At 40.0% G+C, this 25417-nt stretch overlaps 2 protein-coding genes across 2 annotated transcripts in view; both read left to right on the top strand.

The window, feature by feature from the left end:
• The first annotated feature begins 310 nt into the window (after positions 1–310).
• On the top strand, positions 311–5053 carry dpm2 (dolichyl-phosphate mannosyltransferase subunit 2, regulatory). The gene is made up of 4 exons (XM_019265449.2): positions 311–430; positions 3220–3309; positions 3567–3669; positions 3790–5053. Exons 1-4 carry the CDS (start codon positions 428–430, stop codon positions 3843–3845), a joined length of 252 nt encoding a protein of 83 aa, XP_019120994.1. The 5' UTR covers positions 311–427; the 3' UTR covers positions 3846–5053.
• Positions 5054–6265: 1212 nt separating this feature from the next.
• Positions 6266–25417, top strand: part of pip5kl1 (phosphatidylinositol-4-phosphate 5-kinase-like 1) — a 36711-nt gene continuing 17559 nt past the window's right edge. The window contains exons 1-2 of the mRNA XM_019265446.2: positions 6266–6479; positions 15349–15546. Coding sequence (XP_019120991.1) covers positions 15349–15546 — 198 coding nt within the window. The 5' untranslated portion in view covers positions 6266–6479. The remainder of the gene's footprint in view (positions 6480–15348; positions 15547–25417) is intronic.

Genomic DNA, 25417 nt, shown 5'->3' with positions numbered 1-25417 from the left:
ATTGTAAATTGTTAACTATGCATAGTCTGGATTTACAGACATCCACTGACTGGATACTTCTTTAGGTACACTTACACAATCCAATGTGATATATTGGCTACCTCAGTTAGGGGGCCATAATATTAGAAACACCTTAAAATATAATGCACTCTTGTACAACAACAGCACCCATAAAGTAGGAGGACAGGAGTAGGGAGAAGTAGTTTCTGACAGAGTCAACAAAAACTGAAAAACTGAAAGAAGAAGAAGAGACTTTTATTAAATTCTTTTTTTTCACTCAGTTTTACATTACATGCATTTCAACCCGAAATACACACACACACACGTTTATGTACAGCCGGTAGGGGACAGCAGTGACCCGTGGATGCATTGTGTCCGCTGAATTCATCAAGAGGAAGAAGAGGAGCAGGAAACGTCAGCAAACAGAATGGTAAGGAAGAAAAGCTGATTAAACTTCTGTCCAGAAAATGTAGTTCTTTGTAGTTCTTTAGCTGTAAGCTCAAAATGAAAGAATGAAAACTTCGGACAGTTTGAGTCATTAGTGACGCTTCGGCTAACTTCACGGTGATTGAAACATGTTGCAGACGTTCTTGTTAGCCTGTAGCTCGGTAGTTGACGTTAATCCATTAGAATGAGTTATCCTCTGTTTAGTGTACGGATAGTTTAATACTGACTTACTAATGTAGAAAAGGCGCGAAAAACAACCACCTGCCTTCACCTTTCTCTCAGTGTAGCAGCTTCTCACCAAATGTCGCTGTGCAGTCATTCATTTCAACTGGAACTAAACTGGTTTTAAGGCACAAGCTTCATTTGACAAGGCAGATTTAGTGTATCTCATGTGTGACGCCACGTGTATATGTGCAGGTGGATAAGCCAATCAATGTGAACTTCCAGATATTTGAACGGAGTGGCTCTGTCCACACACTGTGTCCCTTGTCACAGGATGTACTGATTTTCATTTTGACTTTTTGACCTTTTATTCAACTGAATATGTTATGGACAAGATATTTTATCGTCTGCTAATCGGAAGATCGGCAGTTCGATCCCCTCCAGTCTGCATGTCAAAGTGTCCTTGGGCAAGATACTGAACCCCAAATTACCCCTGAACGCTGTGCCATCAGTGTATGAATGTGTGTGAATGGATGAATATGTGTACTTAACCACTCAGCTACCATAACACAGGTATGCCACAAGGCGTATTTATAGTATATAAAACATCCCGCTAATATAAAATTAGAAACGATCTACGATAAATAGATTCACAAGTATTTTTAGAATTATTTATAATTTAAGCGCAGGGCGGGACATCCTTCAGTCTGAGCAGACACTTCAACCTGAGCCTTGAGAGGACGTGCTGTTTTGAGCGCGAGCAGAAAAAATTTGAGAGCGCACAGGACATGTTTTGAGTGCGAGCACATTAGATCTGAGCACGAGCACATTGGATCTGAGCGCGCACAGGACATATTTGAGTGCGAGCGAAATGTTTGTGTCCAAGCAGAAGAAATGTGAGCACAAGCATGTGATGTTTTGAGTCCAAGCACACATTTTGAAAGAAAGCAGCAGAAATCTGAGTACAAGCACAAAATCTGAGCACGAGGACAATAAATCTGAGCACGAGAAGGAGAAATCATGCTCTCAAACTGCAAATGTGCGCTCTTGAATAAAGATAGGATAATTCTTCCATATATGTCGTGTAAAAGCGCTTTGAGTGGTCGGAAGACTAGAAAGGTCTTATATAAGTACCATTTATTTCTCTAAAGTCCATGTAAAGTCAGAATAAATATGTGTTCTGAGTTTGTCAGACCAAAGAAGAAAGTGTTATTAACCACCCAGCCAATAAGTTTATGAAATTTGGTGTCAAAATCAGGTAAAAATGGAGTCTCAGCTCCAGGACTGTGGGGGCTTGTCGATATGATATCGATATTTTGTTTCCCCAGAAAGTATCGTTTTTTAGCCGCGAGTATCGATATATTAAGTCCCATTCAAATCCCCCGTGTTACGCCTGGCACTCTGCTCGCTGCCCATTTCCCCTGTTGGCTTTGCAGGGAGAGCGGTTAGGTCAGCCAGCTGGTAGTGTCGCTGTAGAGCATTTCTAACAAGTTACCCGTCTAGATACTCTCTTTACACAGATGCTGACATCTTTCTCTTCCTGTTTACACAGTCAGAGTGAGGAGATTCAAGAGAATGGCAGTGAACATAAATCCAGCATGCTTCATGCTTAAAAGCAGAAGTGCTCCCACCACTTCGGGTTTAGGATTGGGCAGATCTGCCCAAAAAGTCTAAAGTTTTATATATCTGTGAATATCTCTGAAAAGGTTTATGATATGTATATGTATGTTCATCATTTCCAAAAACAGAAGTGTGGATTCATCAGACCACAGCACACCAGTTAGTCAGTCTATCTCAGACAAGCTTGTCCAGAAAAGTCTGCGGGGTATTTGTCTTAACTATCTTTATTTGTTGATGTAGAGATGAACTCTGTTTACTGACAGTAAAGTGTTCCTGATCCCATGTAGTAAAATCCTTCACACAATCGTGGGTTTTTAATACGGCCCCATCTGAGGGGTCAAAGGTCACAAGACATTCACTGTTGTTTTTCAGCCTTGCTCTTTATGTGCAGAGATTTATCCGGATTTTGGATGTTTGAACTTTTATTTGATGGGACAGCTAAAAAGTGGCAGGAAGGTAGGGAGAGAGAGAGGGGGATGACATGCAGCACGTCTGATCTGGTGGAAACTGGAACCTTTTGCGAACACTCCTCTCATACCCGATCATAATACTATTACCTGTTACAATGGAAACTGGTGTGTTTTGAGCATTACACAACTTTCAGACTTTTATGGAACGTGCAGGCATCAAAATCCAGAACAAGTGTATATTTATTTTTAAAAATTGTTATTCCCGGCAGAGTGGGTCGTCCACTAATCAGATGATCGGTGGTTCGATCCCCGGCTCCTGCGGTCTGCATGTCGGGGCAAGACACTGAACCCCAGATTGCTCCCGAAGGCTGTGCCATCGGTGTGTGAATGTGTATGAATGGTTAGATCCGCAAACTGATGAGCAGTTGGCACCTTGCATGGTAGCCAATGCCATCAGTGTATGAATGTGTGTGAATGGGGTGAATGAGATATGTAGTGTAGAGCGCTTTGAGTGGTCGGAAGACTAGAAAGGCGCTATATAAGTACAGTCCATTTACCATACATGCAACTTTGTTTTCAGGCTACAGGAGTGGATCAAGCAGTTGGCATGAGTCTCGTTGTCTTCAGCCTCCTGCTGTTTACGTACTACTCTGTCTGGGTCATCGTCCTGGTAGGTTCCATTTGTCTCCTAAAGTCAAAAATAGAGATGTCATTTCAACACGAAGCTTGTGTCATCCAAAGAACTCCATGTCAGTAGCAGGCCTTTTCTAAATGTCTAAATCACATAGGTGAATCGTTTCCCTGAGTGGTTTATCATTTTCTAAAATGGATCATTTAAAGGCTATCTGTCTGTAAATATCATGATTACATGAAACATTACATGGAACATGGTTATTAAACATTGTGTGGTAATTTGTCCTTTTCCAGCCTTTCGTGGACAGCGATCACATACTGCACAAGTATTTTCTTCCTCGGGAGTACTCCGTCATTCTGCCCGGCATCGCAGCAGTAATCCTGCTCCTCTGTATAGGTGAGTAGACTGTAGACTCCAAAACAAAGCCCATGCTCGAGTCTAAATTCTCTACACGTAATGTGAAATGAGTTGTCACAATGTGTCATATCAGATTAAGCATTCTTATCTTCTCTACAGGGGCCTTCACTGCGGTTATCCTGTGGAAGAATCGCAAGCCAAAGAAAGTGGACTAACTCTGTGATGGCCCTGCAGGCAAAACCATACCTCCATTCTCTAAAAGTGGTTCCTGAGTAGCTGATTATTGTTACAGAGTTCTTTTTGTTCTTTGTTTCTTTGCATATTTTCGTTCTAAAGCCACTATGTGTCGGCTGAGAATGAATTTGCTCAGAGTAGAACAGGCTGTGCCAATTTTCATGGGGAACAATACTGATGTGTATATATTAAGTTTTTCCATCTAGAAAGCATACAAATAACCATGGCCAAGACAAGAAAAATGTGCAAGAAAATGTACCATACAGCAAAATATAAAAAAAAAAATGAGAGAAATATAATAATAACAATAATAATAAAAACAATAAATAAACAGGCAGCAGTAGTGATGAACTTTTTTATGTTTATCTTAAAATTCCACTTGTTTTCTTTTCCCTCTAACAGTCAGTTTTTCCAGTGCAAAGTATGTTGCAATCTCCTTCAACCATAACTTCACAGAGGTTATTTGTATATTTTATCCAGAAAAGACTTGAGAAGTATCAACACTGATTGTTTAGGACTGATGCTTGCAGTGGAGCATTCTTACTCACCATCTGTGGTTTTGTGATGTAGTAAATTAATAGTTTCCAGTCAAGACATATGTAAAATTACCGCTGACTCACTTTGACTGGGATCTAGAAGATAATCCTGCAGACAAGCTAGTGCAGAAGACTCAATGGACTGATGGCACTTCCACCCCCCTTTCTGAAAAATACTATTTTAATCCGAAAAACTCATTTCTTTGGGAAACTTTCCCCTGAAGGTGGTATTGTAACAAGAGTGGGTGTGAATCCACCATTCACGTAGCTCCTTGTATATTTTCAGGTGTAGCTGACTCAATCTGTGATTCAGTCAGTCACATGGTCACATTCTCTCCTGCCAGCCACTGGAAGCAATTAGAATCCCTTGACTGTGAGTATTTCACATTGTTTAGCTCCTCGTCATGTTGTGACAGCAGTTTTTGTTGTCATATGTTGCATGACTGCAGTAAAAGACGCCATTGTTGTATTCTTTCTTTTCTTTTTTTTAACCATGGCAGTTAAAAAAGAATTCGGACTTTATTGAAAGCAGCACGGCTCTTTGATTCTGTAAATAATGTGATGATATGTGTGGAAATGTGACTGATGTTGAACAGTAAACTGTTTTGATCTCCAAATGTTTCTCTGTTCAATAAAGCGCTGACCCTTGGAAATGTGTTCATCTGTGTTTATGAATGGAGCTTTGTTTGTTGTGGAGTCCTGTTTTTCAGGAAGAGGTCATTTTGGAAGAGTGTCAAACCGGTTAGTAGACCTCCTTTCACCTTCCATTCTGTTTCCTTGTTTGTTCATTACTCCCAACAAGGAGATGAGGTTTCTGCCTCTTGAAGGACATTTTTCCTCATCACAGTCACCAAGTGCTTGCTCATGGTGGGAGATAAGTCCAAGTAGTAGTTGAGATTCCATACTTTTGTGTCATGCTTCAGATGATACTCCTGATATTTGGTGTTTCTCTGAACATCTAAGTTTTAACAGCACAACACTGTTTCAGAAGTGGGACATCTCCATGAGTTAGATGAAATCTTCTAAGAGAGTTCTAAGAGAGAGTTCTCGTTTAGTGTTCAGTGAATATTAATTATGCTCAGCACAAATAGTTCCTTCTGTATAATGAAAGATTGTGATGTCTATTGATGGGTGATACAAACCTAAATTACAAACATAATCACATAAAAATCAGATTCAGACCATTTTATAATGTTCAGTTGTTATTGACTTCAGAAGGCTTTTAAGTTTCTGCCCCAGAAACATTCACAGTTTTGATGAATATGAAGGTTTGATTGTGGCCTACACACACCAAATGTTAAATTGGACATTGAAGATGGAAATGCAAGTTAACATGATCTCCTTATAATAGGGCCCTTCAGCCTTTCTCAGGCCATGGACCCTGTAGCTCATGGATGGAGTGTATAAAACTGTCACATTTTAAACTATAACAACCTACAGTGCTAACTCTCATATCATTGATGCTTGTCATCAATGCTGTGTATAAATTATTCAATTATTGAAATTTTATATATTTTTTTATAAATAGGGGGATTTATCTAACATGTTGGATTCGTTTTATACATATATTTTTAAATATATTTTAATCATCATTGCATTGGTGTGTGTGAAGGAGCCAAGGTAAGGAGTAGTATCATGGAGCAGATATCTGGACCAGAACCAGCAGTCATCAGATGCCTCGATGAATCAGCAGAATTCGCCCTGTGGCTGCTCTCCTCCATCCTCACAAACCCACAGGACGGGACTGTTTCACATCCGTGTCGTTCTTTAGTTGATTGATGTATTCATGTTTAGTTTCATTTTGGTTGTTTGTTGCTTTACAGTCACAGAAGTGCCAGCACGTGTCACTGTACCGGTGTGATGTAAGTCTGTCAGTGAGTGAGGAGTGTGTGCGGGCTGCAGTCCGCGGCTGTTCGGACAGATTTGGGTGTGACCGCAGAAACCGCTCGGTGTCATCACATGGTCAGCCTCTGAGTCCGCAGGCTGACATGTGACACACACACACACACACACACACACACAGACGCCAGTGGACTGCGCACCGACCGACTCAGCTCTGCGTCCACGAGCTACACCGAGGCAAGTAAACCGCTTTAACGTGACAGATATCATAAGTTACTGTTTCAATAATACTGTTTGTCACGTTTGCATCTTTAACTTTTATCACTGCTATGGAGGAGAAAGTTCAGCATACATACGGAAATGTAATATATGACTAAGTGATATATGATCATGCCTAAACCCTTAGATCACGTTAAACCTCTGGATATATGAAGGTATGAGTTTCTAACATATATGAAGTATATGTGCCTATAATATAACATTCATAAACAATGCCTATATTATATGTTGCAACCATATATGGTAACAAATGTGGTCATTGTGCCATATATGTCTAATTAATACATGGAAATTAAATTAAAACAACTTTAAACATGATTTATTCTAGCTTTCATATTTACATGAACACAGGAATAATAAAATAAATACATAAAAGTAGCACATAGCACTCTTAGAAGGGATGTGCTAAAAAATGAGAAAATGTGTTGTTAAGACATTTCAATATAAGATATGTTTAAAAAAAAATGCATCCAAAGCCTCAAAATAATAATAATAATAAAAACAGCCTCTCCCTCATCATAATCTTCACCTAATCTAATATTTCATCATCATGTGTATAGTTTATGACATTTGAAAAGAGGTTTATGGACCTTTTTCACAGGTGTTTAAGGTTCAGTTCCATTCAGGTCAAACAGAGTCAGGGTGCTGCTGTGGTGCATGTGGGCTCACTGGAAAGTCTCTGCTGCAATAAATGGAACGGGATCTTAATTAGTCATGTCAAAATGGCTGCTGTGAAAAAGGTCTATTGTGGATATGGCATTAGCAATAATGGGCTTTGACTGGTACTATAGCTACACAAAACACATGACAAGTGAACTAAGGTAGTAAAATTAAAAGTAAAAAATGACAATAACAATTAAAATACAGGGGAATTAATCTAATCCTTCCCAGCGACATGCAGCATGTCAGGAAGGGGATGACCTTTCATCGTGGTGCACCACAGAAACAAAGAAGACAAAGATGGAGATTACGTCATCTGCACCACCAGATCCTTCAGTAGGTTTTCATTACTAGTTCATCTTCATGACAATATGTCAGTGTTATGTAAGCAAGTCCAAGTTTGGAGTTTACATAGAATGTTATAACTTTATGTATTTTTGAGTAGGACTTGGTTTAAGGTAATGCTAACTAATGTAATGAAAGAGTTGATGCTAACTTTCTCAAACAATACCCAATATTAGTATTACTTTTTCACCACTGTACCATAAGTGAAGTTTATTTTTAGTTTATGTTGTTTAAGTGTAAGGTTAATCATAGTCAAGTGTAAGGTTAATCATTGTCAATTGTAACAATTTAAATATTGTTTATGGGTATGAAATTAAGGATGTATAATTACATGTGTAAGTTAGGTTCTCGTCATTATGTGTAATAATTATGTACCATCAGTGAAATCTGATTAACATTAACCAGTGTTTTCCACAAGGTTTTGTGAAACTGTACAAATATATCTTTACACTGTAGAGGGAGGTAATTTAGCATTATGATATTCTTCCAGAACTACTTTGAGCTTTTTTTCCTTCTGGTCATATCAAGCAGCTAAGTTAGTTGCCGATAAAAGACCAGTAATAAAGATGGAAATTAGTCTATTTGAGTAAACACAAGCTTATAAGTTTTGTGAAAACTGACTTTAATATTCTTGAAAATGATTGCAATAAAATGAATTGTCCATTGCTCTCCCTACACAGCCTACCCCTAACATGGAGAACACAGTTTGCCCCTGCAGTCATTACTTTAGAGGACTGCTCCAGGAAATGAAGACCAAGAGTTAGCTCTGCTGCAGAGGAGAAGTTCATTACAGTCACCATGCTCAGAAATCACCAATGAACAGCACCTCAGGTTAGAGCCCACATAAATGATTCACAGAGTTCAAGTAGTAAAAAACACTTCAACATTATCTGTTCAAGACAAGAAGAAGAAGAAGAAGAAGAAGAAGAAGAAGAAGAAGAAGAGAAGAAGAAGAAGAAGAAGAAGAAGAAGAAGAAGAAGAAGAAGACAACTGTTTGGACCAAGAAACACAAGGATCAAAAACAGCCATGTCTTTGTGAGACACAGAGAAGGTGAATGGATGCTATCTGCATGTGTGGTTCCCAACGTGTAGCATGGAGGAGGAGGTTCAGACAGTGTACATTTAGTGATTCAATGTTTCCCACAGGATTTTGTGAAACTGTGGTGGGTGGACAGGGGCTTGCTCCACCAAAGAAAAAGTCCCTAAACCCTTTCATAAATTCTCAAATATAAAATACTATGTAAACTATAGCTTGGCTAAATACTAATATTAAAGATGCTCGATGCTTGATCAGGATTTTTGGGTCCAATCACTGATTGCTGGCATCTGTATTGGCCACAGTTCACATGGTCTATTAATAAAATAAATAAATAAAACATAAAATTAATTAAACAGTTTCTGACATGTGCATCTCTCTCTTACAACTTAAACCAGAGCAGCTTACACCTGATTATTGGGAGCTGTTGGAGTTGAACAACATAAGTGTAACAAAGGAGAAGGGCATATTTTTATTTCTAGATTTCTTATTTTAGCATTTGGATTCTACTTAATCTTCCACCTTATTTTAATGTTTACTCACAAATGGCTTTAATGATTACTTTGTTCACAGTCCCAAATCTGAACTAGTTCATATTATTATTATTTTTAAATGGTCTGCTTCATAAAATACTGAGTTTGGAGGAACTTTACAGCTGTTGGCTCATCTCGTCTTTTGGTTAAACCTCGACCTGACCTCTCTTTAGCTATCTGTGCCATGCAGGTGTTTGCTCTATAACTACAGACTGTAGAAGAACTTTTTTTCAGACACTGTGTCTCCATTAAAATAAAACTTACTCAAGTGTAAAACTATTTTCAGTTTTCATGAAGGTGTGGCGGGACATATTACACATTATTAGGTGATTAGGTGGAAAACACAATTTATACCACAGAAGTTGTGTTCTTGAATGGTCATGAAATAAAATCCAGCGTCCTCTTTGTTTAAGACCGAGACAAGACCAAATAAATATGCAGTTTATTCCAAGACTCACCTTCAAAGAGTGTACTTGAGACTTAAGATGTTAGTTAAACTATCCCAATCAGAATTTTTCAGTTCAGTATTAAACTGTTGTTATTGTTATTGTTAAGAAAACTCAGTTTTGTCTTGTCTAAAATTTTACCTTTTCTAACTTAACTTTTGAGAGAGTCCTAAAGATTCTGATTTGTGTTCACCACCACCACCTTCCCTGCATGTGTGATGGTGTAGGGGTGCTTTGGATTGGTGTTTTATTCAAAATTCAAAGTGCACTTAACCAGCATGGCCACCACAGCATTCTGCAGCAACATAACACCCCATCTGATTTGAGCTCAGGGGGAGCATCATTTGTTTTTTTGACAGGACGAGGACCCAAAACACACCTTCAGACTATTGTAAAGGTATTTGACTAAGAAGGAGAGTGGTGGAGCGCTGCATCAGATAATCTAACTTAAACCTAACTGAGATGTTTGGGATGAGTTGGACTGCAGAGTGAAAGAAAACAAATACTCAGCATAATGAGAACTCCTTCAAGACAGTTGGAAAATCATTCCAGACGACCTCATGAAGCTGACTGAGAGAATGAAGAGTGTACAGAGCTGTCATCGAAGCAAAAGGTGGCTACTCTGAAGAATCTAAAATATAAAACATATTTTACTTTGTTTACCACACAATTCCATATGTGTCATTTCATAGTTTGCATGTCTTCAGTGTTACTGTCTACTATGTAAAAATATTAAAATAAAGAAAAACAGGAATGAGAAGGTGTGTCCAAACATTTGACTCGTACTGTATATCACATATAATATGCTATGGTCTATATATATATATATATACGTGTGTGTGTTTGTGTGTGTGTGTGTGTGTGTGTGTGTATGCTATGCATACATGTTTATGTAATGTGTGATAACTATATATGTGAAATATATGTCAGAAATGTAATATGAACATTAAAATACAGTTTAAATCAAAGTTATTCAACCCCCAAATTAGGTTTCTTGACAAAATTTACAAGCTTTCAATTGTTTGCAATAAACAAATAAAACAAGAACATTTAAATAGCTCAAGACAACTAGTATTACAAATGGTTTGTCCAAATTCAACACAGAATGCCACTTTTAATGACTACTGCACTTTCAAAATTATTCAACCCCTTCAACAAGCGTCTTAGTAGAGTATTTAGTAGACTATCCGTTTGCTGATATGACCTGCTGCAAACGTGAAGCATAGCCAGACACCAGCTTCTGACAGTGTTCCTAAAGAATCTTAGTCCATTACTCATGGGCAATGGCCTCCAGTTCACTAATATTCTTTGGTTTGCGTGCTGTGACTGCCTTTTTCAAATCCCACCACATATTTTTTGATAAGGTTCACGACAGGCGACTGTGAGGGCCACTCTAGAATCTTCCAGGACTTCTTAAACTAAGCCTTGGTGGACTGAGGTACATTTAGGATTATTGTTCTGTTAGAAGGTCCAGTGACACCCAAGCTTCAGCTTCCTCACAGATGGCATGACATTTCCTCCTAGTATTTCATGATACTTGACTGAATCCATCTTGCCCTTCACACGGTGCAGCTTTCCAGTGCTAGAGGAAGCATAACAGCCCCGGAGCATCACAGAGCCAACGCCATGCTTCACTATAGGCAGGATGTTCTATTCAGGACATTCTTCATTTGTCCTCCTCCAGACATGACACTGCACAACACAATATCCTTTAACTTTGAACTTGTAAACTATGTTTTCAAATTGTATCTCTAGGAACTTTCCTTGCATTTCCTATCTTTGTGTATCCCCTTCCTTGTTTGTGCAAGGAAATGATCTCTTCTCTTTAACTCTTTGGACAATTCTCTGGACTTAGCCATATTTCTAACATGCAATCAAACATCACCATCAATAACCCCAGGTAACTCCAGGTATTTGATGTGTTGTATCTCAAGCACAACTGATGCAATTAATGAAGCCCTTGATTATTTACATCAAATGTGCTTGAGACAACAACTGATTTGTTGAGTGCTCTTTGAGGGATTCTATTCAGTGGGTTGAATAATTTTACAGTAGACATTAAAAGTAGCATTTTGTGTTTATTTTGGATAAAACCCTTGTAATGTTAGTTTTAATATACTATTTAAACTGTTCTTGTGTCATTTATTTATTGCACAAAGATGAAAAAATGTACATTTTATTAATAAATCTAATTTGCAATAGGGGTTGATAAATTCAGATTGCAACTGTACATATTTTTATAGGCTGAAGAGGTTCATATATAGCTGGTAATGTTTTGTTTTTTTCATATGTACAAATATTTAATTTATACAAGTCTAGTGTATGTATGTTACTTTTGTGTACGGTGAATTACACTATACATTTTAATATTTCTTTTTTTTTAAACTCTTTTTAACACTTTTTTTTATTAAACTATTTCCACTGTGCACTGGTGGGCTAAAATGACATTAGAGGCTTGACCCTACATTACACCTGTGACGCAGGATTTGAAAAGACAGCTCTGTGCTTGTTGTCGGCATGTCATAGTTGCAAACTCAGCATCCCTGCTTTGACATGGATGTCATGTGAAGGGGATTGAAAGGGCACATTGGAACCAATGTCAACAATGTTTTTATGGGCCCATCCATCGAAAACACCAGTTATTGACCATTTTTCAGGTCAATGTACATGACTGATTTAAGGAACGTTTCTCATATCAGAGCTGATAATTAGTGACTACTGTTAACTAGTGGCTACTGTTAGGTCCAGTGAAACTGGGTAAACAGTGATTGTGGTTGGACAATTGAGTGGACCAAAGCATTCACATGAAACAACCCATTGAAGCCAGTGGGGCCAGCCACTACAGTATAGCCACAGGAAATATAACTTAGATATGATAAGTTAAGTTGCCCCTCTAGGGCTAACAGAGGGGGCAATCTCAGCTAGTGGGCAACAACCAGTCTCATCAAGTCAAACTTATAAGGAAATTTAACAGTGATGAAGCCAGCTAACTATAGTATTAGCAGTATGAAGAGAGTGCAGTTAACATACACTAACATATATCAATTTCATAAGTTGGGTTTGGGATAAACATGAATTGGTTTAAAACTGGAACATTTTGAACTTGTGGATGTATCAGTGTGTGCTGTGCTGAGGCTGACTCACCTGCCAATGCCCTTACTTTTAAAACAGGATGTGGTCCAGATGCGAGCTGTAGAAGCAACCTCTTGTTGGTTGATGATCGGTTTGGTCTCATTAAGCTTCACACTTTCTGTCCCTGACATCTCACCTGACAAACTGAAATAATGTAATCAAAAGTTATCAGACAAGTCAATATACAACAAAATACATAGATAAATAATATATAATAAAATAATCAAATGTAAAAAGAACGTATTGGTATCAAGATGACAGATCATCAAAGTCCAGATATCTTCTGTCTGTTACATGATTTCTTGATAAATTTGTCCTTAGCATTATTGATAATATGTATAAATCTCCTAGAATCAGTGTTGTTAGCTAAAGTGAGACCAAGTCATGGCCAGGACTTTAAAGTGTCGAGACCGGGTCAAACCAAAACCAGACAGTATATAGCCTAGTTGGATAGCTAACATGTGGCTAATATTACAGGATGATTAGATGATTGATGACTATTAACGTTAGCTGAGTGTTTGTAAAGGAATGCAGTGACAGCTGAGAGTTAACGTTAATAGTAGCAATTCCCTGCATGAACTCCTCACCCGTTCACTTGAACTCTTGGCGAAACCAATGAGAGTATACAGAATGGACAGCGCATAAGTGAAGTCACCTGTAGGTTTCTGAAGCGATGTTTTGAAGCCGAATATATACAGTGCTGGCCACCGTTATGTTGGACGTATTGCTTATTCCTCCTCCCATCTAATCTAAATATCAGCAAAGATTGGACTCATCGGTGGACCTGAGGCAGGCAGAATGATGTCTGAGTGCTCTAATAAGCCATCTGTAACGACACTTACTTGTCCTTACCCAAAGCAATGTTGTTAATTCTTCATAACTTTAAGCTCTTTATAATATTTGAACAGGTGAGTTAGTTTGTCCAGGCTTATTTATTTTTTTAATAACATTTTAATATGGAAGAAGTAAATATTCTAATATTCTAATCTATACATTTCCTCTTGAAATCGTGTTTTCAGGACATTAGTAAAACACTCTCTGCCTGCCTGAGCTTCACTCTTAAAAAGGTGGTGTGTTCAAACCCAGCAGCAGCCTGAACACTCAAGCGGACATCAAACAGGGTCGTACAAGGTTGTGATCAGACAGGAAAGCTTTTGTTTCACGGCCAAGTGAAGCTGTGAGCGTTGCTAGCAACGGGGAGAAGAGCTTAAAAGGTGCAAGGAGCTTTGCATCATGCTTGTTGCTATGGAACTACCCAATAGTATAACGGGCTAACTTACAAAAGGTGGATAGATAGATAGATAGATAGATAGATAGATAGATAGATAGATAGATAGATAGATAGATAGATAGATAGATAGATAGATAGATAGATAGTGTCCATCAGCTCAACTGTTCCACAATAAGTCTCCTCTCTCTGCACAGAGGGGAGTCACTGTACATAGTTGGAAGGAATGACTTCCTGTAGCGGTCCTTTTTACAGTGGAGCTGAGACTCCTCTGACTGAAACTGCTCTGTTGTTTGAGCAGGAGGTCATGTAGGGGATGTGAGCTATTGTCCATAATACTGAGCAGTTTGTGGAGCATCCTTTTTTCCACAATCAGCTGCAGGGGCTCCGGAGCAGGTTAACATTGTGATGCGATTGCAGTGGGCGCTGGGACAGGAGAGTACAGGTGGTAGGTTGGGTTTTGAGCGAGACATGAAGTCTGGAAGAATTGCTCACAAAAAAAAATATGAGTAAAGAATTGTGGGAACCTTACCTTAACAGAAAGGTTTACAGAAAGCATATCAGATTCATAAAATTTGCACATACATGAAGCTCTACACTCTAGACTAGTATTAAAAAAATTAGCCACTCAATCTTGTATTTACTTGGTAACTACAAGTTTAAAAGCTGAATATATAAACCTTAAAAAATGGTTCACAAATATGTGGTATCATCTTTTTAAAAAAAGGCTTAGTAGTTTCCTAAAATAGCTGCTCATTGTAGTTTGAAGTGAACACTGAAGTGTTACTCAAACCTTGGTGCATGTGTTAGGGGCTGTTTTCAGCCATGGACATATTTGGTCACCAGTGCAACAGTGTGGCTCATTGATGTGTTCAGACAACAATGGAGCTCTATGGCACAGAGGGCGGAGATATATGAGGCTTTGATACTTGTCAGTAGATACATTCACTGTTGGTTTGGCTTCAGTGTAAATGCATTTCAGTCCAGTACCTGTACATGCATTTTGCACTGGCACCGTTTATTGTCCACTCATTTCTCTGGCTCTTCATTGTTGGCTTCATGTTTATTTACTGTCTTATGCTCTCATAGACACTGATTAATGTGACGTTATTGTACTTCTGCTGTTTTTTCCATCTTTACCAAAACAAATGTAGACATGCTTTAGTAATTGTTTCAAATCTGATTTAAAGAAGATGATGATTATACCATTAACCATAGCACAGCCCATGAATCTATGATCCCTTTGTGTTGGTCTCCATAGTTACCCTGTAAACTGTCAGTCAGCTGTCTTTTGTGTTTGTCACTGGCCTCTCTGGCTTCTACTTACTCTTTGATTTCTCTTTGCTGGAGCTTGGAAACCTCATCTAGGTTTACAGTACAGCAGGTTATAGTAGGAATACAGTGTACAGCTGTATATTTTTAATTAACATATTTTTTGTATCCCAGATGGAAATGTCAGCAGCCACAGGTAACCGTCAGCGCTCCGGCACGGTGAAGAGGAGGAGGTGGGGAGGTTTGAGGCAGCAGTGGAAGCTTCTGGGCTTGTTTGAGATCGATCAGCAGCATGAGTTCTACAGCCTGACCTGCATGATGAAGAAGGGATTGGCATCAGCCACTCAAAGAACCATTGACAACGCACCGCCAGTGAGTACGGGTCAGCAGAGGCAACATCCATAATATTTGTTTTTGTCCCAAATGGAAGTATTTCGGTTCATAACATTACAGACATGTTTCAGAGAAATGTAGCCAAATCAAATACATTATTGCATACATAGGTTTAAATAGCTTGGAGTGTACCCCAATGAAAAGCAGCAAAGAAAGATGATATAATATCATAAACACACAAAAACAAAGCACTGATTAATTTCAGAAGATTTTCATTCACTGAGGGATGCTCCCTGCAGCAGACTTTGTGCTGCCAGAAAGGGTGAAGCATTTATCAAACATTGCTCCATCGAAATATTTGCAACACTAAGAATATACTATTTCACTTTTCAAACAGTTACACAGACACAGACACCCAGAGACTAACCTGGGTACCATCATTACACAATTTAAATGTGATGAAATTGCAGAAACTGATTTGTGGCTCATAAAATAGATGCTGGTGCTTTGACTGGGGGCCCCTGGGGGTCTGGGGCCCCCAAGGGCAGTTGCCTGGCTTTGCCTAGGCCAATCAGTATAAGAGGATTTTAAAACAGAGGGAGACAGATGAGGCAAAGATACTGCATGTGATGAAAAGCACTGAAGCATGCTGGTTTCTAAAAACAATGGGGAGTTAGTCATTGTGGTTTGGTAGACAGCGGCCAGAGTCAAGTAGGACTGGCTGTGACACTGAACACACACCTCATGACTAAGGTGTTAATGAGTTCCATGTTTCCAGTGATCCTGTGCCTGTGAGAAGTTGTAAAAAATGATTGTTTGTTTTCCAGTCTGGCAATAGCATGGATTTAGTGTGATTTAGGGGAAATGTAAAGGGGGAAACGCTACAACCCAAGATTGGGGAGAGTTTCTGTTTTATCAAAAACAAAAAATGCTGTATGTGTGGAGAGAGCCATGAGGAGTTGAGGTAGTTGTCTGTAGATTGTATTGTGTATATTTACAGCAGTGGTATAGAAGAATCTCCATCCAGTCCTAGTGCTTTGTTATTAGACATTTGTGTTAAATCTATAATGGTGGCTTTCTGTGGGTATTTGTGTGAATAACAGGTTATCTAGAAATGATGAAATCATTCATTCAGGTTGGGATAGATAGATTACTATAAAAGGTTTAGAAAGTATCATTTGTTGCTTGAGGAGAAGGTTGCTGCTGATTCATTACTGTTGTTGAGTGATTTCCCTTTATTATGATTTCCTTTTATTATGTTGAAGCAGATTTGTTTGAAATGTGCTTGATTATTATTTTGTTCATCATTGGCATATCTCAGCTGAGACATTTAGCTGAAATTTGAGGAGTTGCGTGCTCTTTAGGGGTGTTTGCATCGTTATCTGATCGTTATCTATTTTTCTATTATATAAAAAATATGAAAAAATATTTGGAGTCATTTATTTCAAGGAAGGATGCCCACTCCTCCTTGATTAAGTTGTCAAATGAGCTTTAAGTAATGCTGACTACAAAGTAGTCTCCGGTTCTAGACATGTTACCTCCTCCAATGAACGTCGCCTGGCTCTGCCACTCGTACACTCAGGGCAATCCAAACCTTTCTCGTCTGTTTTTCCCCGTTGGTGGAACGTCCTACCAGTTCTTACCAGATCAGGGGCGTCCCTCTCTACCTTCAAAAACGTCCTGAAGACCTCCAGCTCTTCAGAGAGGACCTCCTCTCCAACACTGCCAACAACTGGACATGGCAAATCTATCCCCCTTGATTCTATGTTCTCCACCTAACATTTTACTTTGATTGTTTCCCTTTTTGTAAGTCGCTTTGAATAAAAGTGTCAGCTAAATGACTAAATGTAAATAATAATTGTATTCTTCTAAGAAAATTCCACAAACATTCCAAGAAACAAAACTTATGGGATGTATAGAAAAGAAAAAATAGAATGTTGTACTGTACTGTTGGTACTTTTGGAGTTATGGAGGGTTGGAATGCAGTAGATGAGCATGTATGTCATATGATAGGTATCTGGGTAGTACTGGACAAAGATATAAGACAAGTAGCAAACAACAGCAGACAAAACAGAGAAACACCTTCAGCAAAAAGGAAGACAGAAAGTAGACCATCAGTCTGTGGAGTCTGTTTTCTTTCTTTTATTCGGGGGGTCCCCAGTAACACATGGTAGAATGAGTAACATGTATTGTGAACAAAAAGGTGTTGCTGGACACATTCTAGCCTTTGTCATGACTCAAAAACTGAAATCCAGGTTTGTGCTTATCTTCAACTGGAGCTTGTGCAGATTCATTCCATACCTTATATTAATCACATTTTATTTGTATAGCCCAAATTCACAAAATACATTTGCCTCGGAGGGCTTTACAATCTGTACAGGGAGTGACACCCTCTGTCCTTAGACCCTCCGTTCGAGTGAAGAAAAACTTGCCCACAAAAAACCTTTAACAGGGAAAAAAGGTGGAAGAAACCTCAGGAAGAGCCACAGAGGAGGGATCCCTCTCCCAGGACGGACAGACGTGCAATGGATGTCACGTGTACAGGACAAATCAACACAAACATATTGTACAATTACAATGAATGATAAAATGACAATGAATCACAATGAATGATAAAATGACAATGAATTACAATGAATGATAAAATGATTACAGTAGCAGTGGAACCTGTGATAGAGATAGAGAGACACAGATACACAGCAGCAGCAAATCATTAACTAACTATAAACTGTAATGGAGATATGGTAGCAGTAATGACAGTAATAATATGTGTAGTGGACGTCATGCAGGACCACAGCAGCAGCCACGAACCACAGGAACCTGTTGGACGACAGAGCACAGAAACTCCAGGGAAGAAGTTTAGTTAGTAACATGCATTAATGAGACATGTATGTTTACAGATGGCAATGAGGAGAGAAGAAGAGAAGAGCTCAGTGCACCAACTAAGGGATGACCTGAGCCAGCCCTAACTATAAGCTCTATCAAAAAGGAAAGTCTTAAGTCTATTCTTAAAAGTGTTGACCGTGTCTGCCTCCTGAACCCAGAATGGTAGATTGTTCCACAGAAGAGGAGCCTGATAGCTGAAAGCTCTGGCTCCCAATCTACTTTTGGAAACTATAGGAACCACAAGGAACCCAGCATCCTGAGAGCGCAGTGTTCTAGAGGGGTAGTAAGGTATTATGAGCTCTTTTAGATATGATGGTGCCTGACCATGAAGAGCTTTGTAAGTAAGGAGAAGAATTTTAAATTCTATTCTAGATTTAATAGGTAGCCAATGCAAGGAAGCCAAAATGGGAGAGATGTGATCTCTGATCTTGGTTCCTGTCAGAACACGTGCAGCAGCATTCTGAATTAACTGCAAAGTCCTAAGAGACTTATTAGAGCAGCCTGATAACAAAGAGTTACAATAGTCCAGCCTAGAAGTAACAAATGCGTGGACTAGTTTTTCTGCATCCACTTGAGATACAATGGTAAAAGGTCAAATGTGGATGGATGTAAAAAAAAAAAAAAAGAGTCCTTGAAATTTGTTTTATGTGCAACAACATTTCTAAAACCAAACAGTGTATGCTTAGTTTACGGGAGCCTTTTTTAATCTTTGGTTGACTACAAACAAACAATGATGCATGGGGCCAGCTACTGCACCGTGTAACATCATGACTATTAAAAAAAAGCCAGATTCTGGATATTAAACCTGTTTTGTTTCTAACAGAGTTTTGATGCTTCACTCCCTTCCCATATGTACCACTCTGTGCTTCAGTCTTTCTTTCTACACTGCACTTCCTACAATCAACACGCTTTGATTCCTTACAAGTCTCACATGCTGCAACTGTTAACTGTTGTCTCTCAGAAATAACATTTGTTATTATTGAGAACTCTGATAAACAGTAAATTCATCACATAATTAGTGCCACATGTCACTATTTTCCAAGCTACTGTAGCTGTCAGTCATATACTACAAAAGATTTTGTCAAACGAGATCCTCTGATTAGCCAAAAGGGTTCTGTGATCTCTGAACTGGTTCTCCAGGTGCACCGATCACTTTTGATCCATGTCTCGCCGAGATATGTGGTGAAAAAGTGACAGCACATGGAACAACCTGCAGTTGTCGAAAATTATCTCATATGTCTGTCAAATTTAAAGTCATGGACACGCACAACACAACACTTACGCCTTTTCAAATTTTTCTCAAACTACAGTACAAATTCCACTGTCACAGGTGGTCAGATGTTTTGCTTCAGTAATACCTTCGTATTGTCACACTATTACCACATTACACTATTCTATTTATCTTAAAGAATACTGATACTGCTTATACAAAAAAAAAAAATAACTTTATTAAAACTGCTGCAAATTTCTGCTAGTTGCATCCAACACTGGCAGAGATCTGCACTCTGCTAGTTCTCAGTGGGGTTGGGCAATACTATTTCACTGAAGGGTCTATCCATCCAATATCTCTGGATGCGTTAGGCCATTTCTAACAGTTTCCCAGTTCAATACCCTGAAAATCTACTACATCATATATAATGCAGTCACTATATAAACTTTATATATATTAATATCAGCAAAGCTTACTCGCCTTTATCTCTTCTCTCACCATTACAGTACATACACATTATATTTCATTACAATTCAATTGTATATATAGAGCAGCAAATTATAACAGAAGTTTTCTCAGGACACTTCTGGACCGTTTTTATGTGAAAAAGTGGTTTGAGGGTTTAGTTACACTTTAATACACTGATTTGCAAAATAAAAGCATTTCAGACCAGCTGTATCTATTTCAGATCCGCTCAATTCTGGATAAACAAGAAGGTGTTTATCGCTTTACCTCTATTGTTTTTCTCATTTTATGTAGAAACAGCTTTATCAGGTTAAAAGTTCTGTGTTTCTGTGTTCAAGCAAAATACTTTTTATAAAAGCTTCCAGTGGGGAAGTTCATTGTGATTTCAGTAACACTAATCTTGTTAAATAGGATTTAGGATTTGAGTAAACTGTCAACAGTGATGCTGCTACGGGTGAGATCAAATTACAAACAGTAACACTGGATTACATGCTCCATTGCCAGGACACCCTCGGCCACGGTTCGATGATTGACTTTGTGGTCGTGTCGTGGGACTTGCGGCCATATGTTTTGGACACTCGGGTGAAGAGAGGGGAGGAGCTGTCAACTGATCACCACCTGGTGGTGAGTAGGCTCCGATGGTGGGGGAGGATGGCGGTCAGACCTGGCAGGCCCAATTGTTTTGTGCAGGTTTGCTGGGAACGTCTGGTTGAATCTCCTGTCAGAAAGAGTTTCAACTCCCACCTCTGGCAGAGCTTCACTCACGTCCTGGGGGAGGCAGGGGACATTGAGTCCGAGTGGACCTTGTTCCGTTCCTCCATTGTTGAGGCGGCTGACCGAAGCTGTGGTCGTAAGGTGGTCGGTGCCTGTCGCAGCAGCAGCCCCCGAACCCGCTGGGGGACACTGAGGGATGCCGTCAAGCTGAAGAAGGAGTCCTACAGAACTCCTGGCCTGTGGGACTCCTGAAGCAGCTGACGGTATCAACGTGCTAAACGGAGTGCGGCCTCTGCGGTTGTGGAGGCAAAAACTCGGGCATGGGAGGAGTTCGGTGAGGCCATAGAGAATGACTTTCGAGGTTCTGGACCACCGTCCGGCGGCTCAGGTGGGGGAAGCAGTGCACTGTCAACACTGTGTTCAGTGGGGACGGGGTGCTGCTGACCTCGACTGGGGACGTCTTGGGTCAGTGGAGGGAATATTCCAAAGACCTCCTCAATCACACCAGCACATCTTCCTTTGAGGAGGCAGAGTCTGGGGACCCCGTGGTGGTCTTGCCCATCTCTGGGGCTGAGGTCGCTGAGGTAGTCAAAAAGCTCCTCAGTGGCAAGGCCCCGGGGGTGGATGAGGTCCGTCTAGAGTTCCTCAAGGCTCTGGGTGTTGTGGGGCTGTCTTGGTTGACACATCTCTGCAACATCACATGGACATTGGGGGCAGTGCCTCTGGACTGGCAGACCGGCGTGGTGGTTCCCTCTCAGGTCTTTTCAGGGGCCTGGAGAGGAGGGTCGACAAGATTGTCGAACCTCGGATCCAGGAGGAGCAGTGGGTTTTTGTCCTGGTCGTGGAACTGTGGACCAGCTATATACCCTTAGCGCGGTCCTGGAGGGTGCATGGGAGTTCGCCCAACCAGTCTACATGTGCTTTGTGGACTTGGAGAAGGCGTTCGACCGTGTCCCTTGGGGAGTCCTGTGGGGGGTGCTCCGGGAGTATGGGGTTCCGGGCTATCCGGTCCCTGTACTCTCAGTGCCAAAGCTTGGTCCGCATTGCCGGCAGTAAGTCAGACCTGTTTCCCGTGGGAGTTGGACTACACCAGGGCTGCCCTTTGTCACCGGTTCTGTTCAAAACCTTTATGGACAGAATTTCTAGGCCCAGCCAGGGCGTTGAGGGCTGCGGTTCGGTCAATTACTAAGAAATGATCACATGACTTGAGGGAGTCATATCTGATTTCAAACTCTTGAATTAATCCCCTAAGTAGGTTTCTCTTGTCACTGTTGGCATCAGCATTAGAAACATTGTGCCCTGTGGCCTTCTCCATCATCATCAAGCAGAAGTGTGAACTGTCCAATGGCCACCATGAGTTTATCCTTACATTGTCCAATGGTCAGCTTTTCCTTCTGGAACCTAATGGATGTGGTCTTCAAAATGTTGCCAATCTCAAGCATGTGTGACAAAAAGCACTGAAAACGCTCTGTGCAGATATGCTGTAAGTCCCTGTTATCACTTGTAGCCAGTTGCATTTTAATAGCTGGCAACAATCTTGATATTTTTACAAGTGTTTCATGCCTCCATGCGGACGATCTGATATTATGAAACGTACCCAGTTTCACAAAGGAGATTCCATTTTCTTTACACAGCTTCTTCAATGCAGTAGTTTTTTTGCTCTTTGTAAGTAAAATGTCAGCAGTTTGACCACACATTGATTAAATGTCTCACAGTAAGGAACGTTGCGATCAGCTGATTTTGCGCAATTCTCCAGTGTGTGCACGGTGCACAGAACGTGCACAAGGGAGTCTTGGTACAACACCGTTGTAGATACCAACAGCAGCCCCGTCTGTGCATACAGTGACCAACTTTGTTGCCCAGTCATCCAAGCTGGTGTCCTGGAAAAGTCTCACAAGTCCGTCTGTTATGGCCTGCGCAGTTCGGTCAGCACCCAGTTCAATCAGTCCAAGAAACTCCGAGGTAAACTCTCCGTTGCTCGACACAGACACGATGTAAACGATTTCCAGCTCAGTTTTTGCGATGTCCTCAGATCCATCAAAAAGCAGCCCCCAAAATTCAGCAGACTGCAATTTGGCATGTAACTCCCTACTGATGCTGTGAGCAATGCTTTGCATGATCCGTGAGCCCTCTTCACGTGAATGATATGCACCTTCAACATTTACTCCTAACCGCTTTAATAGAGGAATATCCTCAGAATAGGAAGACATAGGATGTGCGTGTTTAGCTTTATGGAAGGCGAGGAGAAAAATATTACACAGAGCTTGCCGCTGTTCTTCGTTCAGCTTGTCCCGCCATCTGCTAAGTGGGCGACTGGACAGTTCTTCTCAGCTAGCTTGTTTAGCAATGGCTCGATCGCATTCGTATGCTCCTTGCTCTTTTCATGTTTGTCAAATAAAGGATGGTTGAAATTCTTTGAGCCTTTATAAAATGCACCTGTTTTATCTGCTAGGTGTGGATGTGCGCGGCAAATCTTGCACCACATTTCAGTGCCTTGAAGCCACTTTTCCGAAAAAAATTATTTTCTTCGGCTCTGGCTCGGGTTGGTGTTTTTTTGTAGGCGGGGAAACACCAAAGAAGCTGCTTAATGTCTGTTGTTTTTTACACATCTTTGACAGTAGTTGACGAGCAACATGTGTAAGATATGAGACGATCGGTCAAGTGGGCTATGCAAAGGCGCTCAGTAACACAAGTGACATTACGCATTCGTTATTTTTGCTGCGCATGCGTATAAGCGTACCAGTTATGTGCACCCCGACTTATGAGCCATTTAGCATGGTTTGCAAGTAAATCCTTGCATTCCTTAAATACTCGCTCACGTCGGATTGCACCATTTGCAAGGTCCTCTAACAACGCTAACGCTGCCCTTGTTAATACTATTTTCTTTATCACATTGCGCATGCTTTTATATCCACCCATATAATTGCAAACACGTGGGTGTGTTAATTGTTCATAAGTATGTCTCTGAGCAGGGGAGTGCAGACAAAGTTGATGAAGTACAAACAAAAAAAAAGCAAAGAAAAGCCAGGCAGAGGTTTGCATTAGATCACGGATTGGACTAACGGAGTAGAGTCATCTTTGATTAATCCAGTTTTTAGCTTTGTCAGACACCTGGTTGTCGAAAGACAGAGACCTGGAGAGGCTCAACTAACCACTGTGTCTTGCACCCAGGGTGAAATTTTAATGGAGGATTGGTAATGATGCTTTAGCAGGTCTGGAATCAAGCAGATTTGTCTTTGTAAAGGACGTATGATTCAAGCCTCATACCGTGTGTTTCTTTCTGCTCTGACAATGTTCCCCAACTCTGAGGATTGGGTTTTCCAGCAGGACAATGGTCCATGCCACCAGTCAAGGTGTAGATGGAGGATCGCCAGATCAAGACCCTGTCATGGTCAGCCCAATTTCTTATCTCAAGACCTGAACCCCATCTTGATTATGAGGAGGATAGATGGTCACAAGCATCAAACAAAGCAGAGATGTTTGAATTTTTCCGCCAAGAGTAGCATGAAGTCACCCAGCGGCAATATGAAGGACTGGTGGAGAGCACACTAAGACGCATAAAAACTGTGACTAAACATCAGGGTTATTCCACCAAATGAATGAACTTAAAAATTTAAACAAATTTAAACATTAATATGAACTTGTTTCCTTTGCTTATTATTCAAAATCTGAAAACTCTGCATCTTTATTTTGTTCTTTTCTTTTTTTATCACTTTGGTTTTATTAGATCTTTGACAGAAAACAAACGGTGTTAATGGCACAAACCAGGCTACAGAGGGAGTATCAAGAGTGTAGCATCATGTTCCTCACAGAGACTTGACAGCTGAATTGGCGGATTCACTGGTAACTTTGAGCGGCTTTTAACTTGTGAGAGCGGATAGGAGAGCAAAGGCTGATGCGTCAGTGGCCTGTGAGCATAGAGGAAGTGGGAGAGAGTAGGACATCCAACATGAATAACTCCTCTCACCAAGAAGAAGGAGATCTACCACAGATCCTTCATTCCATCAACTGTCAGACTCTTCAACACCAGCATGACTTCATGACTTTTTCTATATATTTTCTATTTGTAAATAATCAACTAGTATATATGAGCTACTGTGACAAGTGAATTTCCCCGGTGTGGGATCTTTAGAGTCTCTTATCGTCCTTGTTGCCGGGCAGAATTATAACATTAATAATCTACAAATATCTTCACATTCACACTTCACAGTGGACACACAAGGAAGAAACGGTTCTGATCGACTGACGTCAGATATGTCTTCATTTTAGGAGTGATGAAAAAACAAAAGTAGAGAAAACAATTTCACACATGTTCTCTGGGATATTTTATTATTTCAGTCTTTCTTCTATATCTCCCTAATATAAGCTGTAGTAACTCCCCTCCCCTTATCAATTCCCTGGTAATGTTTAGAAACCACTGATTTAGGACTGTCTGTGTATGATTTTACTGTTAATTGTACTCTTTCATTGCACTTCAATTTCTTTTAAAATAAAAAAAATATATTTATGTAACTGTAAATATTTAAAAAGAAACCACATTTACAAATTATATTTTTCTCTTACTGTCTGAAAGTTTTGTAACGTATTCTCTATTAGGGTAAAGCAGCCAGTGATACCTTCTTTCAACCAGTATTT

Source organism: Larimichthys crocea, chromosome IV (assembly GCF_000972845.2).
Source record: "Larimichthys crocea isolate SSNF chromosome IV, L_crocea_2.0, whole genome shotgun sequence".
Classification (NCBI taxonomy): Eukaryota; Metazoa; Chordata; class Actinopteri; family Sciaenidae; genus Larimichthys; species Larimichthys crocea.
The sequence above is the reverse complement of the archived record's forward strand: the minus strand, read 5'-3'. Positions and strand labels throughout refer to the sequence as shown.

Coding starts and splice junctions, on each gene's coding strand:
- dpm2 (XM_019265449.2), top strand. Junction 3,310..3,566: donor CTGTCTGGGTCATCGTCCTG/GTAGGTTCCATT, acceptor GTCCTTTTCCAG/CCTTTCGTGGACAGCGATCA. Junction 3,670..3,789: donor AATCCTGCTCCTCTGTATAG/GTGAGTAGACTG, acceptor TCTTCTCTACAG/GGGCCTTCACTGCGGTTATC.